Here is a 19736-nt window from a genome sequence, read left to right as displayed (position 1 = left end):
GAACCAAAGATTATTTTACGTTTCTCTTCTTTAGGATGAAAATCTGATGGATATTAAGGCTGAGGTTAAAGATGAAGCAAAAGAGGAGACGAATTTATGGGGCAATCAGCAGTGTAAGGAGGGGGACAGTCATGGTTCACCTGGATACTACTCCCATCATCACATGTAATAATCTCTCCTGTCCCTGTGTGTTTCCTATAGATGAACTTATAGAAGGAAATCCCCCCGAGAGATATCCCCGTCCTCTGTATTCCCAGGACTGTCCAGAGGAGAAGCTCCCAGAGAACCATCAGGTAGATGGAGCTAAAGTCTCACCAGAATCTGACCAGAAAGTGATTGGACCAAAGATCATTTTACATTTTCTTTTTGTTTACAATGAAAATCTGATTGTTATTAAGGTTGAGGTTATGGAAGAAGCAGAAGTGAAGATGGATTTATGGGGCGATCATCAGTGTAAGGAGAGGAGACATTATGTCTATTTTGACATTCACATACATACAACTCCCATCATCTCATCATCACATGTAATAATCTCTCCTGTCCCTGTGTGTTTTCTATAGATGCACTCAGAGAAGGAAATCCCTCTGAGAGATATCCCCGTCCTCTGTATTCCCAGGACTGTCCAGAGGAGAAGCTCCCAGAGAACCATCAGGTAGATGGAGCTAAAGTCTCACCAGAAACTGATCAGAAAAGGATTGAACCAAAGATTATTTTACATTTTTCTTCTTTAGGATGAAAATCTGATTGACATTAAGGTTGAGGTTATAGAAGAAGAAGCGGAAGAGGTGGATTTATGGGGCGATCATCAGTGTAAGGAGAGGAGACATCATGTCTATTTTGAGGGTCACATAAATACAATTCCCATCACCTTATCATCACATGTAGTAATCTCTCCTGTCCCTGTGTGTTTCCTACAGATGGAGTCAAAGAAGGAAACCCCCCTGAGAGATGTCCCCGTCCTCTGTATTCCCAGGACTGTCCAGAGGAGAAGCTCCCAGAGAACCATCAGGTAGATGGAGCTGAGCCCTATACACATCTATATAGGGGGGTCCTGCAGTCATAGAGGGGTCATAGATTGTGGGGGTCTCTTATGTGGACCTGTTAGATTTCCCACCTGTCTGCTGTATTGTCCTGAATTGTTACAGATGACAAATCAGGGGGAAGATGTGACTGATATTAAAGTGGAGGATGAAGAAGAGCGGATGATGGGCGATCCCCCGTGTAAGAGTGAGGTCGAGGAGGACATTCCAGTCCATGTGACCACAGGTATGGAATAATGAATGGAGGAAGGGAGGTTTCTTCAGGTGAGGCTCCACCTTAGATCTCCAGTGAAGTAAGCTGAGGCCGCTCCATACGCTGTGGGTCCTGGGTGTGTATTACAGTGGAGTTCTGCCTGCTGCTGGGACTGGAGGTAACATCAAACCCACCTGTTTAAACCCTGCGATCCCACAGTCACTAGAGACCACAGCATCTAAGAATATTTACTGAACTCATGGGGGACAACAGGATTATTTGTGAGGGTATGGTGAAATCTGTATGTGTTACATGTGGATTTGCCGTAGATTTCGCTCTTTACATTTCCACAGAGTTGATAGGCTGCAGATGTAAATCCGAACTGCAGGTCAATTTACGCTCAGATTTGTTTTTTTGCAGCATAAGATAAGATTTCTCAAAATGTCCTCCATTTTGCTGGTACTGTAGAATGCTGAGGATTTGCTGCCCTTACATCCACAGTGTATATGCGATCTGTGAGCCTACCCTTACTATTTCACATGGGGGATTAGCATGTGGTTACAGAGTCTCTCTATTAGGACACAGTCTTGGTGTAAATTCACAGTGACCAGGATGGTGCCCGATGAGAGGCTCCGTCAGCATATCCTCTCCATTAGGCCCAACCACAGGTTTACTGACCCAACCTCACAGGGAGCTATCCGAGTCTGGAATCCAGATGGGTGAATCTGGTCTTAGTCAGAGGCAGCTGATTTAATAATAGTGCTTTCTCTTAAAGAGACAGCAGCTTAATGTCATTGGTTGCTTCTTTCTGTCCCTGTGCCCCGGCTTCAAGTCCTCTGCGGAGCTCAGCTGCTCCTTTGCCCTGTCCAGGTCCTGCGGTGGTCTCCTTTATGGCTAGTGTCACGCACCTCCACTGGCAGCTAACTAACCACCAAAACCCCTGCATCTCCCAGATCACTGAAGGGCAGGTTGTCTCTTTTCTGCATCTGACCGCATGACTCTTCCTGCATTTGTATTTATTCCGTCTTGGGAAATACGAACGTGGGGTTAACCCTTCCCTGCCACCAATGGTTGACAGAATACAGTGCAATATACAACATATAAAGTGTGCTCCTACTGTACAGAGTGCGGTTCTCCAGTAATTAGTGTGATTATCTTCAGGGCTCCACACCTACAAAACTTATCTGAGGTGGCAGAACAGGGTCACCTGTGACATTCCTAATACACGTTCCTGCTATGGCCACAGGGTGTCTCATCCACAGCGATGCACTTACAGCAGCTTAAAGTCACATACTCTGGGATATCACATCACATGTATCATACACGGTGCAGGAAGAAATAACAGCATGTATGTGTAAACATAAAATAATCCAGCTAAATGATACATTTGATGTAGTAGCGTTATGTAGAGCAATAGTAAGTCCAGCAGAAAGCATAACTCTTAAAATGACATAGCTTATTAATTCCTATTAAAATGGGATAGAGACCCAATAATCCATATATGAAATTGGCCAGTAGTATATATCTAAAGACCAGACATACAAACAGAATTTGGGACCCTACAGGTGTCTACAGGAGGAGGAGAGGGGGGGATGATGAATGCAGATATGAGGTTGGACCTCAACCCCTATCTATCCCTTAGCACAGGGAAGACCCTGGATGGTTGGGCCCCCCTGTCCTCGTACCTAAAGCTATGTGTGCCCTGCTTGTCCCTACGCTAGATGTAGCTCAATGATATCCTAGCCGTGTTGGATAGGTCCCCGCCAGAATGATCTCACGTTTGACCAACCAACACAGATGGATATTACCTCAACGCGTTTCGCCCTATGAAAAGGGCTCCTCAGGAGGTCGTATTAATAAGTCACTCTGATAAGCAACCAAAATTATAAATGCTAATAAATCAATAAACTGATATCACGAACTCGTGCTAGTTGTGGCAATAACAAATCATAAATTCCACAACTACGCAGCAATAGCAATCATGCTGTCACGGAAGGAGTACAGGAAACAAGACAACACAAAATGAATATACGACTCACTGGATCCAAAACTAAGGAACAAAAAGGGAGACCCCTGCATCAGACCTGGCACTCTCCCTGACTGCTCAGCCTATGCAAAAATCCCAATGGTAGATGATCGCATATCCTCGTACCTCGACTGTATAACACCTGAACACCCTATAATAGTGAGGGGACACGACCACCGGCTCCCTACACTAGATACGGAGGGAGTCAGGGTCACCTGGGATCCAGCAAACAGAAAAACACAAAAGAATGCACAACACTTATCTTGTAGAAGACTGGGAAGTTGGATCAGCATGCACACACACTCCAGGAAGAAATATAAACCGCACACTGATGCACTATGGGGAGGAATTTAAAGGGATGCAATCAGTACAACTACATGACAGCTGAGAGAGGCTAACGAGATGAGGAACTGAAAGCAAAACAAAGGAAGCTCAAGAAGGAGGTTCTGAAAGGCATCTGTCAGAGCTTCTCAGATGTCTGGTGGTGACAGTACCCCTCCTTCTACGAGTGGACTCCGGACACTCAGAGCCCACCTTCTCAGGATGAGACCTATGGAAAGCCCTGATGAGACGAGTGGCCTTAATGTCCGTCACTGGGACCCACATCCTCTCCTCAGGACTATAACCCTCCCAATAAACGAGGTACTGGAGAGAACCGCGGACAACACGAGAATCCACAATCCTAGAGACCTGAAATTCAAGATTACCATCAACTATAATCGGAGGAGGAGGCAAAGACGAGGGTACAATGGGTTGGACATAAGGTTTTAATAAGGACTTATGAAAAACATTATGGATCTTCCAAGTCTGAGGAAGATCAAGACGGTAGGCAACAGGATTGATGACAGACAAGATTTTGTAAGGCCCAATAAACTTAGGACCCAACTTCCAGGAGGGAACCTTCAATTTGATATTCTTGGTAGACAACCACACCAGATCACCAACATTCAGGTCCGGACCAGGCACACGTCTCTTATCCGCCACACGCTTATATCTCTCACTCATGCTCTTTAGATTATCCTGAATCTTTTGCCAAATAGATGACAAAGACGAGGAGAATCTGTCCTCATCAGGTAAACTAGAAGACCCCTCTCCCGAGAATGTCCCAAACTGCAGATGAAACCCATATGCACCAAAAAATGGTGACTTATCAGGGGACTCCTGACGACGGTTATTTAAAGCAAACTCAGCAAGGGACAAAAAAGAACACCAATCCTCCTGATTCTCCGCCACAAAACAGCGCAGATATGTCTCCAGATTCTGATTGACGCGCTCTGTCTGGCCATTCGACTGCGGGTGGAAAGCAGAAGAGAATGACAACCGAACCCCCAAGCGAGAACAGAAAGCCTTCCAGAATCTGGAAACAAACTGCATGCCCCTATCAGAGACTATGTCTGAAGGAATACCATGCAATTTGACAATGTGATCAATAAATGCCTGCGCCAGCGTCTTAGCATTGGGCAAGCCAGGAAAAGGGATGAAATGCACCATTTTGCTAAAACGGTCCACCACCACCAGAATCACAGTCTTCCCCGAGGAACGAGGCAGGTCCGTTATGAAGTCCATGGACAGATGTGTCCAAGGACGGGAAGGAATGGGTAAGGGAAGGAGAGGACCTGATGGCTGTGAATGAGGGACTTTGGCACGAGCGCAGGTTTTGCAGGCTGCCACAAAACCCTCAACCGACTTACGAAGCGCAGGCCACCAGAATCTCTGAGCGATGAGATCCACTGTGGCTCTTGCCCCCGGGTGCCCAGCAAGGACCGTATCGTGGTGTTCCTTAAAAATCTTGTGTCTTAAAGCGAGAGGCACAAACAACCTCCCAGGAGGACAAAGATCAGGAGCCTCTGACTGGGCTACCTGCACCTCTGCCTCCAATTCAGGATAAAGAGCAGAGACCACCACACCTTCAGCCAAAATGGGACCCGGGTCTTCAAAATTCCCACCTCCCGGAAAACAACGTGACAGGGCATCTGTCTTCACATTCTTAACCCCAGGGCGGAACGTGACAACAAAATTAAACCTTGAAAAGAACAAAGACCATCTGGCCTGTCTCGGGTTCAGACGCTTGGCTGACTCCAAGTAGGCTAGATTTTTATGGTCAGTAAACACGGTAATAGGGTGTCTGGCTCCCTCTAACCAATGGCGCCATTCCTCGAAAGCCAACTTGATGGCCAACAACTCCCTATCTCCCACATCGTAATTTCTCTCTGCGGAGGAGAGTTTCTTCGAGAAAAAGGCACACGGTCGCCATTTGGCAGGAGAGGAACCCTGAGACAATACCGCACCCACATCCACCTCAGAAGCATCAACCTCAACTATGAAGGGTAGAGAAATATCAGGTTGTACCAAGATGGGAGCGGAAGCAAAACTCTCCTTGATATTAGAAAAGGCCTTACGCGCCTCTACCGACCAGGAAGAAAAATCTACCCCCTTTCTGGTCATATCAGTGAGTGGTTTAACAACAGAGGAATAATTCAAAATAAACTTCCTGTAATAATTGGCAAAGCCCAAAAAACTCATCAGCGCCGTCTGATTCTCAGGAAGCTCCCACTCAAGCACAGCGCGGACCTTCTCGGGTCCATGCGAAAACCATAAGCGGAGAGAAGAAACCCCAGAAATTGAATTTCTGGAACCGCAAACACACATTTTTCCAGTTTCGCGTACAATTTATTCTCCCGCAGGATGAGCAAGACCTGACGTAAGTGTTCCTTATGAGTTTTGAAATCAGGAAAAAAAATCAAAATGTCATCCAAATACACTAATACAAATTTCCCCATTAAATGATAAGAAATGCTGTTCACAAAATGCTGAAAAACGGCTGGAGCATTCATCAAACCAAAAGGCATAACCAAATTCTCAAAATGGCCCTCAGGGGTATTGAAGGCCGTCTTCCATTCGTCTCCTTCTCTGACCCTGACCAGGTTGTATGCCCCTCTTAGATCTAATTTGGAAAAAACTTTAGCCCCAACAATCTGGTTAAACAGGTCCGGGATCAGAGGAAGCGGATAAGGGTCACGAATTGTGATACTGTTCAGCTCCCTGAAATCCAGACAAGGTCTTAAAGAACCATCTTTTTTCTTAACAAAGAAAAAACCAGCGGCAACAGGTGACTTCGAGGGTTATATGTGTCCTTTTCTCAGACTCTCAGAGATCTAAGCACGCATAGCGACCCTTTCAGGTTGGGAGAGATTGTATAAACGAGATTTAGGCAGTTTGGCGCCTGGGATGAGATTAATAGGGCAATCGTACTCCCTGTGCAGGGGCAAATCCTGAACTCCACTCTCAGAGAAGAAATCCGAAAATTCAGAGAGAAAGGATGGTACAGTCTTAGTAGAAACCTCAGAAACAGATGTCGTGAGCCAATTCTCTCTGCAAAAGTCACTCCAACCATTTATTTGCCTCGCTTGCCAATCAATGGTGGGGTTATGTTTAGTGAGCCAGGGTAGCCCCAACACTAGAGGAGTAGGCAATCCGCTAAGGACGAAACATGACACATCCTCAACATGAGCATCACTCACAATTAAACGGATATTGTGAACTATGCCTTTTAATGATTTCTGAGAAAGTGGAGCGGAATCAATAGCAAAAACAGGAATATCCTTTCCCAAAGTGCATACCTGGAAACCATGAGTTATCGCAAATTGATTATCAATGAGATTGACAGCTGCTCCACTATCTACAAAAATCTCACAAAAAATGTTCTTGCTCTCTAGCGCCACCCTGGCAGGCAGGACAAAACGGGAACTACAAGCAAACGGAAAACCTTCAATTTCCGCCTCAATCCTGCCAATGGTAACAGATGGAACATTTTTAAAGGATTTTTTCCTTTTTGTTTCTTTATTACTCCCAAAAAACTGCCTGAATCTCCTAGAGGGACAAACATTTGCCAAATGATTTATACCTCCACAACAAAAACAAACCTTCCCATGCGGGCTGAATCTTCTATTGTCAGAGGCAATCAACCCCAGCTGCATGGGCTCCTGCTCAGAAGGGGTTGACAGCGACTGAGACCCCTGCGCACAGAAAGAGACCGCTGCACTGTCTTGGGATTGAGTATGACAGGAAGGAATGATCTCTCCTCTCTCTCTAAGACGCCTGTCAATACGAACGGCCCGAGACATAGCAAAGTCCAAGGAAGTAGGCCTCTCATGAAAGGCAAATGCATCTTTCAATCCCTCTGAAAGACCATGGCAAAATTGACTTCGGAGTGCAGCATCATTCCAACCAGTATCAGCTGCCCATCTCCGAAATTCTGAGCAGTATATCTCTGCGGATTGTTTACCCTGGCATAACAGACGTAGTCTAGACTCAGCCAAAGCAATACGATCCGGATCATCATATATCTGACCCAAGGCTAAAAAGAATTCATCCACTGAATGGAGGGGCCGTGCCCCCACCGGCAGCGAAAAGGCCCACGACTGAGCGTTACCCCTGAGCAGCGATATAATGATCCCCACCCTCCGTTCCTCATCACCAGAGGAATGGGGAAGAAGGCGAAAAGGAGTTTGCAAGCCTCTCTAAAACGCACAAAATTCTCACTACCCCCGGAGAATGTATCCGGGAGCGAGATCTTAGGCTCAGAACAAACTCCATGAACGCAAGCTGAACCGGTCACTTGAAACTGAGAAAGAGTCTTACGGAGATCAGCTACCTCCAATGAAAGACCCTGGAAGCGTTCAGTCAAAAGTGAAACCGGATCCATGCACAAAATGAATATACAACTCACTGGATCCAAAACTAAGGAACAAAAAGGGAGACCCCTGCATCAGACCTGGCACTCTCCCTGACTGCTCAGCCTATGCAAAAATCCCAATGGTAGATGATCGCATATCCTCGTACCTCGACTGTATAACACCTGAACACCCTATAATAGTGAGGGGACACGACCACCGGCTCCCTACACTAGATACGGAGGGAGTCAGGGTCACCTGGGATACAGCAAACAGAAAAACACAAAAGAATGCACAACACTTATCTTGTAGAAGACTGGGAAGTTGGATCAGCATGCACACACACTCCAGGAAGAAATATAAACCACACACTGATGCACTATGGGGAGGAATTTAAAGGGATGCAATCAGTACAACTACATGACAGCTGAGAGAGGCTAACGAAATGAGGAACTGAAAGCAAAACAAAGAAAGCTCAAGGAGGAGGTTCTGAAAGGCATCTGTCAGAGCTTCTCAGATGTCTGGTGGTGACACATGCATGATGTCAACGTTTTCCATAAGTTACTCCCAATGTCTAGCCCTCCACGTGCTGTCAGAATGCAAGGCTCTAGTGTGAACCCTCAGCTGACCACAATATGTGGTGAAAGGTAAATTATGATGTGCATAGAAGGAAACACAATCAATTGAGAACTCCGCTTCCTGAGTTCACCGCCCATCCTGGATGTAAGGTGTAGGGATTATAATAAAGCATCCATAGGTGTGTCCTCCAAAGGATACATCATGAACACGTGTTTCCTTGTGCTTTGATAACATATAGATAAAAACCATATAATGACCTAGGGGCTCACAAACACCAAAATATTGGTATATATAAAGGCATATAAACATAGGCCACACGGCCTCACATACCCGTCAGATGGCGGTCCTACTTAGGATACATCCACCTTCAAAGGGCCACTTCTTATAAAGTTAAGATGGTGTAGATGGAGAATACTGCGGATACAGCGTCAATTTGCTGACCCCATATAAAGGGACATAACATCCCATAGAGGTGATACATGTATTACTTACAGTGGAAGACGTTAGAAGCAGTGTGCTGATGATGCTGCAGTCCCAATCGACCAGCTAGTCTGGTGTCTGTTAGCCATATTTAAATTAGCGCCCTAAAGATAGTCCACCCCACCGTTCGAGCGTCCCATTGTGTCATACAATGGGACGCTCGAACGGTGGGGTGGACTATCTTTAGGGCGGTGGATTACCGCCCTGTTCCGGTCACGTAATGTGTACCTCGTATGCCGCACCGCAACTTCCTGTCCTTCGAACGCACCTTGATTTTTTGATTGGGATCGACGGCGATACATCCGTTCGCATTCCTTTTAAATTATTTTTCGATCCCAATCACCCCCCCCCCAGAGGATGAAGACATCAACTCAAGCACTGAAAACCTGAGACATCTAGGGTCACCATTATGTGCCTCCAGTACATGGGATGCCACTGGGGTGACCTTTTTCTTCAGGATATCATTACCGTGTTCGCAAAACGCTTCTACGTAACTCTCTGATCTGACCGGTTGCTGAGCACACAATGGATTTGGACGTGGAGATGAATTCACAGGCTTTACATGACCCGCATCTAAACATACCTATTGGTTTCCGCTCCAGCCATGTTCCTGGCGCAGTCGGGGGTATGTAATGACTGTGGACCAGCCTATCCCTAAGGCTACGGCCTCTACGGTACGTTATGCTTGGATGGTTTGTGATAGCCCCCGCTAGATCTGAGTCCATAGACAAAATTGGCCAATATCTTGTGAGAATCTCCCTCACTTGTGAATTGGCTGCATCAAAAATAAAGATGAGCCTTATTGGAGATTGGCCAATAACGTCCCTCCTTCGCGGAACCAACAGGCTATCACGAGTTACATCCTTTGCATGTTTAAAGGCGTCTGTCAGGACGCGTTTGGGGTAGCCTCTGTCACAGAACCTGTTCATAAGTTTTCTTGCTTCCCCATGAAACGTCTCATCCTCAGAGCAATTCCTCCGAACCCAGAAGTATTGCCCTTTTAGATATGCCTCTTTTTGTGTTGTTGGATGGTGGCTACTCCAGTGTAGGAGAGAATTGGTGTCTGTATCCTTCAGGAACATGGTAGATCTTAACCTATCGCCACACTTGTAAATCCGTACATCCCAAAAAGTGATAGCTTCCTGTTCAAGCTCAAAAGTAAATTTCATACCTATTATATTGTTGTTGTTTAGTACCTGAACAAACTCTATAAATTCTTCCTTAGTTCCTTTCCAGACAATAAACACGTTGTCTATGTAACGCGTCCAAAACTTAATTTTGTCTTCCCATACGTATTAACATGACATGAATGTGATGCTGGCGTGTCCTCAGGAGCAGTCACATCACCGCTCATCTAGGGTGAGAACCGGGTCAGTGGTCACACACAGCAAGAGAATGCTGTACAGAAGCCCCTATCTCTATCCCTTCTATGTTCGCGTGTTGTCTGATCGCCTGAGCAAAAGGTTCTATGGTAAGAACAAATATTAAAGGAGACAACGGACACCCTTGGTGGGTTCCATTTGTTATGTCAAATGAGTCAGATAACGTACCATTCGCCAACACTCTGGCCGACGGGGCCGAATAAAGTGATTTCATTGCGTTAAAGATGTATCCATTGGATCCCGAATAATCTAATACAGAAAAAGCAAATGACCAATTAATGCGATCAAATGCCTTCTCGGCCTCCATGGCCACTAACAGTGATGGGCATCGTGTTCTTTCTGCTCGGTCTCTGAGGTTTAATAGGCGTCTAGAGTTGTCCGACGCCTGCCTGTTTTTACCAAACCCAGCTTGGTCTGGATGTATAATGCTGGGGAGAACTTTGGATATTCTTGAGGCTATGAGTTTGGAGAATAGTTTTATGTCAGTATTAAGGAGGGATATCGGGCGAAGGTTTTGTGAAGAGGTTGGGTCTTTTCCGGGTTTAGGGAGGGTTACTATAGTAGCTGTTAACATTTCTTTATCAAATGCACCTGTCTCGATCACCTCCGAGAACATTTCTAGTATGTGGGGAGATAGTATATTTCCATATGTGTTGGATAGGCCATCAGGTCCAGGTGCCTTATGCAGGGGGAGGGTTTTGATAATATGTAGTATTTCTTTTTCTGTTATGGGAGAGGTAAGTGCTCGTATCTGGTCGGGGGACAAGTTCGGGAGCGATATTTTGCTTAAGAAGGAGTTTATATCCAATTCCGACGGCGGAGTAACTCCAGTGTCCTCCAGATTATAAAGGGATGAATAGTATTCCCGAAAATGGTTCGCTATATCTTTATGTGATCCAGTAGTGTGGAGCAAGTATTGGATTCTCGATTTTTGGGCTCGTTGTTTTAGCTGTTTTGCTAATAATTTACCACTTTTATTGTTTTGGGAGTAATATTGCACATTTAGTGCTCGCAATTGTTTCTCATACGTGTTTAGTAGGCATTCATTCAATTTTAATCTTAGTTGACGGATCTGGTCTTGGAGGTTAGGAGATGGTGTCTTCTTGTTTAATGCTTCTATATTTTGGAGTGTGTTATATATTTCTGTGATGCGTTTCTCTCTTTCTTTGCTTGTTTTCCCAGTTTGATAAATATTCCCCGTATATATGCCTTGTGTGCATTCCAGAGTGTGGTATGTTTGGTAACCGTTCCGGAGTTTAGTTGAAAATATTCATTTATGGCCTTTTGTATTTCTATCTTATAGGAGGTGTGTGCCATTAAAAACGCATTGTCCCTCCACATACATGTAGCAGGCTGAGTGCGGGTTTCTGGTAATGGTAATGGCTGCCTGATGATAGGACCATGTAATTGTTTCAATTGTGAAAGAGGAGACATTCTGAAGGATAATCTTGTCGCCCAAAAACATATCTATCCTAGAGTACAGTACAGACCAAAAGTTTGGACACACCTTCTCATTCAAAGAGTTTTCTTTATTTTAATGACTATGAAAATTGTAGATTCACACTGAAGGCATCAAAACTATCAATTAACACATGTGGAATTATATACATAACAAAAAAGTGTGAAACAACTGAAAATATGTCATATTCTAGGTTCTTCAAAGTAGCCACCTTTTGCTTTGATTACTGCTTTGCACACTCTTGGCATTCACTTGATGAGCTTCAAGAGGTAGTCACCTGAAATGGTTTTCACTTCACAGGTGTGCCCTGTCAGGTTTAATAAGTGGGATTTCCTGTCCTTACCCCTAAATGGGGTTGGGACCATCAGTTGCCTTGTGGAGAAGTCAGGTGGATACACAGCTGATAGTCCTACTGAATAGACTGTTAGAATTTGTATTATGGCAAGAAAAAAAAGCAGCTAAGTAAAGAAAAACGAGTGGCCATCATTACTTTAAGAAATTAAGGTCAGTCAGTCCGAAAAATTGGGAAAACTTTGAAAGTATCCCCAAGTGCAGTCACAAAAACCATCAAGCGCCACAAAGAAACTGGCTCACATGCGGACCGCCCCAGGAATGGAAGACCAAGAGTCACCTCTGCTGCGGAGGATAAGTTCATCCGAGTCACCAGCCTCAGAAATCGCAGGTTAACAGCAGCTCAGATTAGAGACCAGGTCAATGCCACACAGAGTTCTAGCAGCAGACACATCTCTAGAACAACAGTTAAGAGGAGACTGTGTGAATCAGGCCTTCATGGTAGAATATCTGCTAGGAAACCACTGCTAAGGACAGGCAACAAGCAGAAGTAACTTGTTTAGGCTAAAGAACACAAGGAATGGACATTAGACCAGTGGAAATCTGTGCTTTGGTCTGATGAGTCCAAATTTGAGATCTTTGGTTCCAACCACCGTGTCTTTGTACGACGCAGAAAAGGTGAACGGATGGACTCTACATGCCTGGTTCCCACCGTGAAGCATGAAGGAGGAGGTGTGATGGTGACACTGTTGGGGATTTATTCAAAATTGAAGGCATACTGAACCAGCATGGCTACCACAGCATCTTGCAGCGGCATGCTATCCCATCCTGTTTGCGTTTAGTTGGACCATCATTTATTTTTCAACAGGACAATGACCCCAAACACACCTCCAGGCTGTGTAAGGGCTATTTGACCATGAAGGAGAGTGATGGGGTGCTGCGCCAGATGACCTGGCCTCCACAATCACCGGACCTGAACCTAATCGAGATGGTTTGGGGTGAGCTGGACCGCAGAGTGAAGGCAAAAGGGCCAACAAGTGCTAAGCATCTCTGGGAACTCTTTCAAGACTGTTGGAAGACCATTTCAGGTGACTAGCTCTTGAAGCTCATCAAGAGAATGCCAAGAGTGTGCAAAGCAGTAATCAAAGCAAAAGGTGGCTACTTTGAAGAACCTAGAATATGACATATTTTCAGTTGTTTCACACTTTTTTGTTATGTATATAATTCCACATGTGATAATTCATAGTTTTGATGCCTTCAGTGTGAATCTACAATTTTCATAGTCATGAAAATAAAGAAAACTCTTTAAATGAGAAGGTGTGTCCAAACTTTTGGTCTGTACTGTATGTGTTGAATGAGTGGGAGAAAAAGGTGTAATCTTTATCAGGGTCGTGTTGTATACGCCAAATGTCATATATCTGTTGTCTGTGTATTAGTCATGCTATTGTGTCGGTCCTCCAGTTAGAAGTGCAGGTGATGTCCCATGTTGTATCTGCGATGGTGTTAAAATCTCCACATATTATCAGGTGGCCTTGTCTTACTTTGTGTATTTTTCTCTATTGAGAAAGTGTATTTGTCTGCGGTTTGGGGCGTATACTGTAACCAGCGTATATTTGACATTGTTAATAAATCCTACTAGTATAAGGTATCTTCCTTTAGGATCATTCATAATAGAAATCATAGAAAAGGTAATGTTGTTCTTTGCTTTTTTTTCGTAATGTGCTTGGTAGATCTCCGAGTATTGAGGGTGTTTAATTCTATGAGCGTCTTTCTGTGTGATGTGTGTTTCCTGTGCACAAAATGTGTCTGATTTTGAGGATAGCGCCTCTTTCCACATCAAGGAACGCTTATAAGGGCTATTAAGTCCCTTAACGTTGAAGGAAGCTATCTTAATCACCATCTTGTAAAGTGCAATAGCTGTACCATCGAGTTGGCACTATAAGTGCATATGTTGGGAAGGAGATGTACGAGAGGCTGAGAGGGTCCTCCGAGTGAGCCACAGACCTGAACTGGAGGAGAAAGGGAGGCCAAGTCCTAAAAAAGAAAAATGAAGAAAGTACACAAACCAGTACGGATCAAAATGTAAACATAGTATGAGGTTCCACTTGTCATGTGGAGACTTCTCTTGGGCTTAGGTATCTTGTGTTCTGAAGACGCCATATCACATGTGGGCAGTTAAATTGGCTACTAGTAACTAAATTGAGAACAAATAACCTGAGCTAACTAGTAGAACGTTCTGGCACTTATCGCAGCATAACAATACAATTAACCAGGTGTCCCGGGTCGTGACCATTCTTAGGAGCTCATTTGTATACAGATGTCTTCCACTCGGATCTCATTTTGACGGGTGGTTTAGGTGATGACTGTTTCGGCTGTTTCACCATGATGTCCCAACTGGAAAGAAGCTTGATCCCATCCTGCACTGAGGAAATAGCAAATGTGGTGTTGTTACCGGTGACAATTATTTTCACAGGGAACCCCCAATGATAGAGTATGTTATTTTCTCTTAACGCAGCGGTTATTGGTAAAAGTTGTCTTCTTAATTTCAGGGTAGTGGCTGAAAGATCTGCAAAAAATGTTACCGATTGATAGGGAGCCTGTAGCTTTTTAATCTTGCGGGCTGCAAGCATAGCTTTTTCTTTGACATGGTAGTAGTGCACTCTCGCTAAAACGTCTCTAGGGACATTTTCCGGTAAGTCTTTTGGCCGCACTATTCTGTGTGCCCTGTCAATAGTGAGATCTATGGGGGTGCATTCTAGCCCCAAAAGCTGAATTATTTTTTGTATACAGTAGGTCAGTTCTTCCTGTGTGATTTCTTCAGGAATGTTCCTGAACTTTATATTATTTCTTCTGGAGCGATCCTCCAGATCTACTACCTTGGCTTTTAGTGAGGAGACTTCATCTTCCAGAGCTTGGTGTGTGTCAATCAAATTGTTGTGTGAGCCTGCAAAGTCCCCCATTTTGGCTTCTATATGGGTCACTCTGTGTTCTAGGTCGTCAACAGACGATTGTAATGGCATTATCAACTGAGTGATGCCATGTTGTAGTGAGTGATTGAATGCCAGAAGCATTTCTTTAAGTAGGGAGCTGGAAGCTGGGGCATCTGAGGGGGGGATGGAGGCAAAGCAATTTGCTAGGGCTGAATGGCTTTGTGTGCTGGGCTCAGTAGAATCGCTTACCCCTCCGCCGTATTCATCTGGCTGTAAGCGCTGCTTTTGCTTTGCAGGGCTTGTGGAGGAGGACCCCCAAGATGGCATCCGGTGCGTTTAACTGTTTCCCGCCACCTGTACCTCCTGATGCTTCCTGTGGAGAAGATGACCCGCAGATCTCCAGAGTGCCCACCTCGCCAGCAGGTAACGAAGGGGCTCCTGCGCCGTTGTCCAAGATGGTATCCCGGTCTTCTTGGCTTTCAGGGAGTGAGGAGGTTGGTGATTCAGGGGAATCCGGGTCCCTGGTGTCTGCTGTATCTCTGCCTCAAAGTAGAAGTCCAATTTGCCTTGGGACTTGAGCCCTTCCCCCCCCCCCCCCCTGGTCATCATGTTGGGGTTGGAGATATGCTTGTGGAGACTCTGTTGTGCCTGGTGTCAGCTTATGGAAGCTGCATATGTGCCAGAGCTCTGAGCTTATACGGCCATCTTCACTCGCGGCCAAGCCATGCCCCAGATTACACTTCTTTTGAATCACTTGCATATATCATCATTACAGTCACACAGAGAAAGCTTCATCCCAACATCTCCTTTTTTTTGTTGTCAGTCTAATTAACTTCTCCTTCACATCCTTCCATAGGTGCCATCTTTTACGTAAACCAGGGAAGGATCCCAGCTCAGTACAATCTTTTCACCCCATCTCTGTACTATATCAGAATTAGAGTTACAAACATTCTGCCCAATCACCTTCACTATATTCTTCCTTTCCTTGTTGCTGCCTCACAACCTGGTTTCTTACAGCATCCCATTCATCCAGAGAAATACCCGATTCCAGAAACAAAACTTCTCAGCTCGGACTCCTGGGAAGCATTTGATGCAGTATCCTGTATGTTCTGAAAGGCTTCGGGGGAAATTCTTTTTTATGATTGCATTTTACTTATTTTAGGCTAAAAATAATTTTTCAAATTAATCTTTATTAAAAATATTGGGTCGTACTGTCCCAAAAGGTTAACTTTGTCTAGCTATGGGAATCGTACTTTCACTTTATGCCGGTTATCTAATAAACCTTTTCTCCAATTTACTAAAACGTTATAAACACTTGTTATATAAAGATACTCCAGGACGTGATCCCAATATGGGTAATAATTGGTAGGCGTACTTTTTTAGTTTTTTTTTGGTCTCGCCTCACGTGGTAAAAGGGATGAAAAGTGTGGAGGGATAAAGGATAGGGTTAATAAATATGTACAATAATTATAAATTTTATTCTTGTGTATGGTAATATTATGAAAAATATACATTATTAAAAAAGGCCATAAACCCTTTTTAAGCCATATTCTTATCAGTAAGGTAAGAATTAAGCTATGAGTGTTTTTAAGGTCAGAGAAGATGACTGAGTGAAAATTTGGATCCTGCTACTAGAGAATCTCAAGGCTGTACAGAGATAAAGGCTCAACATTTTTAATAAACAATTCACTTACCCTCTGTAATTTAGGCCCTACTGTTTATTTTTTACACACGTTGCAGACAGACACACAGACAAGTATAACTGTAAATGGACTTAACTCGCCCCTTCACTGGAATCTGACATGGTTTTCCCCTCTCTCCTTCTATGGCTCATCCAATCAGATGCTAGCGTATGTGTTATCAAATTTGGCACTTGGCAAATATGTCTCTCTGTGGTTGCCAATGATTCTCTGTCCTCTCCAACCCCACATGAACAAGTTATCCCATATGCATCTCACTTATTTAGCAGTTATACATTTAAAGGGGATCTGTCCGCTTCAAACCGCCCCCAAACTAGATGAAGCGGTGTATAGTGTAAGTGGTGCTGAGTCCAGTAATGTAATTTTTATCTTTATACTCACTTGCATCCGATGCTGTGCTCCTACAAACAAGCAGTAAAATGTTGTGAGAGGACTCCTGAGCTCATGCACATTATGGAGAGGACTCCAAGAGGAGTCCCCTTCATGCATTATACTGCTGGTTTGTGGACGCAGCAACCCTTACACTATTCACCACTAACTCTAGTTTGGAAGGTGATAGGCCATATCTCAGCTTGTATCCAGGCGCAAGAAGGACTTCTCTTTCCTGCTGGATCCATTTCTTAATTTGGCTCAAAAACTGCATGTCTGTTTTAGGCCTAATAGGAATGTTATAATTTTGTGGTTTGAAAAAAAACTCACTATCTATTTTTATTCCTAACAGGAAATCCCAATAAGAACTCTGAGGGAACCACTAAGTTACCACAAGTACAAAATGGAGCTCTCATGCCACACTCGTCAAGAAAAAACCTCATTGCCGTGCTTGTATATCCAGGACTTCTCATTACAGATCTAGCACGTAAACCAAGTAGTCATGGAGAATCTTCTCCTGATCAATCACAGATTGTTTCCACAAGTCCAGACCTATCATCTAATACCCCTAATCATAAAGAACCTTCTACTGACCAATCACAAATTGTTACCACAAGTACACCACAATCACATCTTGGAACATGTAAGGAAACTCAGGCAGAACTGAAGAGAGTTCCCTGTTCACACTGCGGTAAATGTTTTGCCCATAAATCACATCTTATTGTACATGAGAGAATTCACACAGGAGAGAAGCCATTTCCATGTTCAGAATGTGGGAAATGTTTTACAAATAAATCAGATCTTGTTAAACATCAGAAATGTCACACAGGAGAGAAGCCGTATCCATGTTCAGAATGTGGGAAATGTTTTATTAGGAAAGCCAAACTAAGGGAACATCAGAGAGTTCACACGGGAGTGAGGCCGTATTCATGTTCAGAATGTGAGAAATCTTTTATGGAGAAATCACATCTTATTAAACACAATAGAACCCACACAGGAGAGAAGCCGTATTCATGTTCTGAATGTGGCAAATCTTTTACATGTAAATCGGAACTTATTATACATGAGAGAATTCACACAGGAGTGAAGCCATATTCATGTTCAGAATGTGGGAAATGTTTTATGGCTAAATCATATCTTATTCAACACAATAGAACCCACACAGGAGAGACGCCGTATTCATGTTCTGAATGTGGCAAATCTTTTACATGTAAATCAGAACTTATTGTACATGAGAGAATTCACACAGGAGTGAAGCCATATTCATGTTCAGAATGTGGGAAATGTTTTACTAATAAATCACATCTTGTTTACCATCAGAAACGTCACACAGGAGAGAAGCCGTATCCATGCTCAGAATGTGGGAAATGTTATATTAGTAAAAGCGAACTGAGGGGACATCAGAAAGTTCACACGGGAGTGAGGCCATATTCATGTTCAGTATGTGGGAAATCTTTTACAGAGAGATCAAATCTTATTGCACATGACAGAACTCATACAGGGGAGAAGCCATTTTCATGTTCTGAATGTGACAAATCCTTTATGTATAAATCAAGTCTTGTTGTACACCAGAGATATCACACAGGAGAGAAGCAGTATTCATGTTCTGAATGTGGGAAATCTTTTATTAGTAATACCAGTCTAAGGGATCATCGGAGAAGTCACAGGGGAATGAAACCATCCTGATCTTCTACAGTTGCAAGAAAAAGTACTGTGAACCCTTTGGAATGATATGGATTTCTGCACAAATTGGTCTTAAAATGTGATCTGATCTTCATGTAAGTCACAACAATAGACAATCACAGTCTGCTTAAACTAATAACACACAAAAAATTGATAGTTACCATGTTTTTATTGAACACACCATGTAAACATTCACAGTGCAGGTGAAAATAGTATGTGAACCCCTAGACTAATAACATCTCCAAGAGCTAATTGGAGTGAGGTGTCAGCCAACTGGAGTCTAGTCAATGAGATGAGATTGTAGGTGTTGGTTACAGTTGCCCTGCCCTATAAAAAACATACACCAGTTCTGGGTTTGCTTTTCACAAGAAGCATTGCCTGATGTGAATGATGCCTTGCACAAAAGAGCTCTCAGAAGACCTACGATTAAGAATTGTTGACTTGCATAAAGCTGGAAAGGGTTATAAAAGTATCTCCAAAAGCCTTGCTGTTCATCAGTCCACGGTAAGACAAATTGTCTATAAATGGAGAAAGTTCAGCACTGCTGCTACTCTCCCTAGGAGCGGCCGTCCTGTAAAGATGACTGCAAGAGCACAGCGCAGACTGCTCAATGAGGTGAAGAAGAATCCTAGAGTGTCAGCTGAAGACTTACAAAAGTCTCTGGCATATGCTAACATCCCTGTTAGCAAATCTATGCTACGTAAAACACTAAACAAGAATGGATTTCATGGGAGGATATCACAGAGGAAGCCACTGCTGTCCAAAAAAACATTGCTGCACGTTTACAGTTTGCACAAGAGCACCTGGATGTTCCACAGCAGTACTGGCAAAATATTCTGTGGACAGATGAAACCAAAGTTGAGTTGTTTGGAAGAAACACACAACACTATGTGTGGAGAAATAGAGGCACCGCACACCAACATCAAAACCT

General features: G+C 43.8%; 2 protein-coding genes across 2 annotated transcripts in view; both read left to right on the top strand.

Moving 5' to 3' along the window:
• Positions 1-19736, top strand: part of LOC122935208 (zinc finger protein 397-like) — a 1371324-nt gene that overhangs the window by 674232 nt on the left and 677356 nt on the right. Inside the window, exon 9 of the mRNA XM_044290973.1 lies at positions 399-453. Coding sequence (XP_044146908.1) covers positions 399-453 — 55 coding nt within the window. The remainder of the gene's footprint in view (positions 1-398; positions 454-19736) is intronic.
• Positions 1206-18854, top strand: LOC122933854 (zinc finger protein OZF-like). Its single transcript, XM_044288935.1, has 3 exons — positions 1206-1266; positions 15350-15476; positions 17475-18854. Exons 2-3 carry the CDS (start codon positions 15374-15376, stop codon positions 18806-18808), a joined length of 1437 nt encoding a protein of 478 aa, XP_044144870.1. The 5' UTR covers positions 1206-1266; positions 15350-15373; the 3' UTR covers positions 18809-18854.

The sequence above is a fragment of the Bufo gargarizans genome, chromosome 4 (genome assembly GCF_014858855.1).
Source record: "Bufo gargarizans isolate SCDJY-AF-19 chromosome 4, ASM1485885v1, whole genome shotgun sequence".
Classification (NCBI taxonomy): Eukaryota; Metazoa; Chordata; class Amphibia; order Anura; family Bufonidae; genus Bufo; species Bufo gargarizans.
The sequence above is the reverse complement of the archived record's forward strand: the minus strand, read 5'-3'. Positions and strand labels throughout refer to the sequence as shown.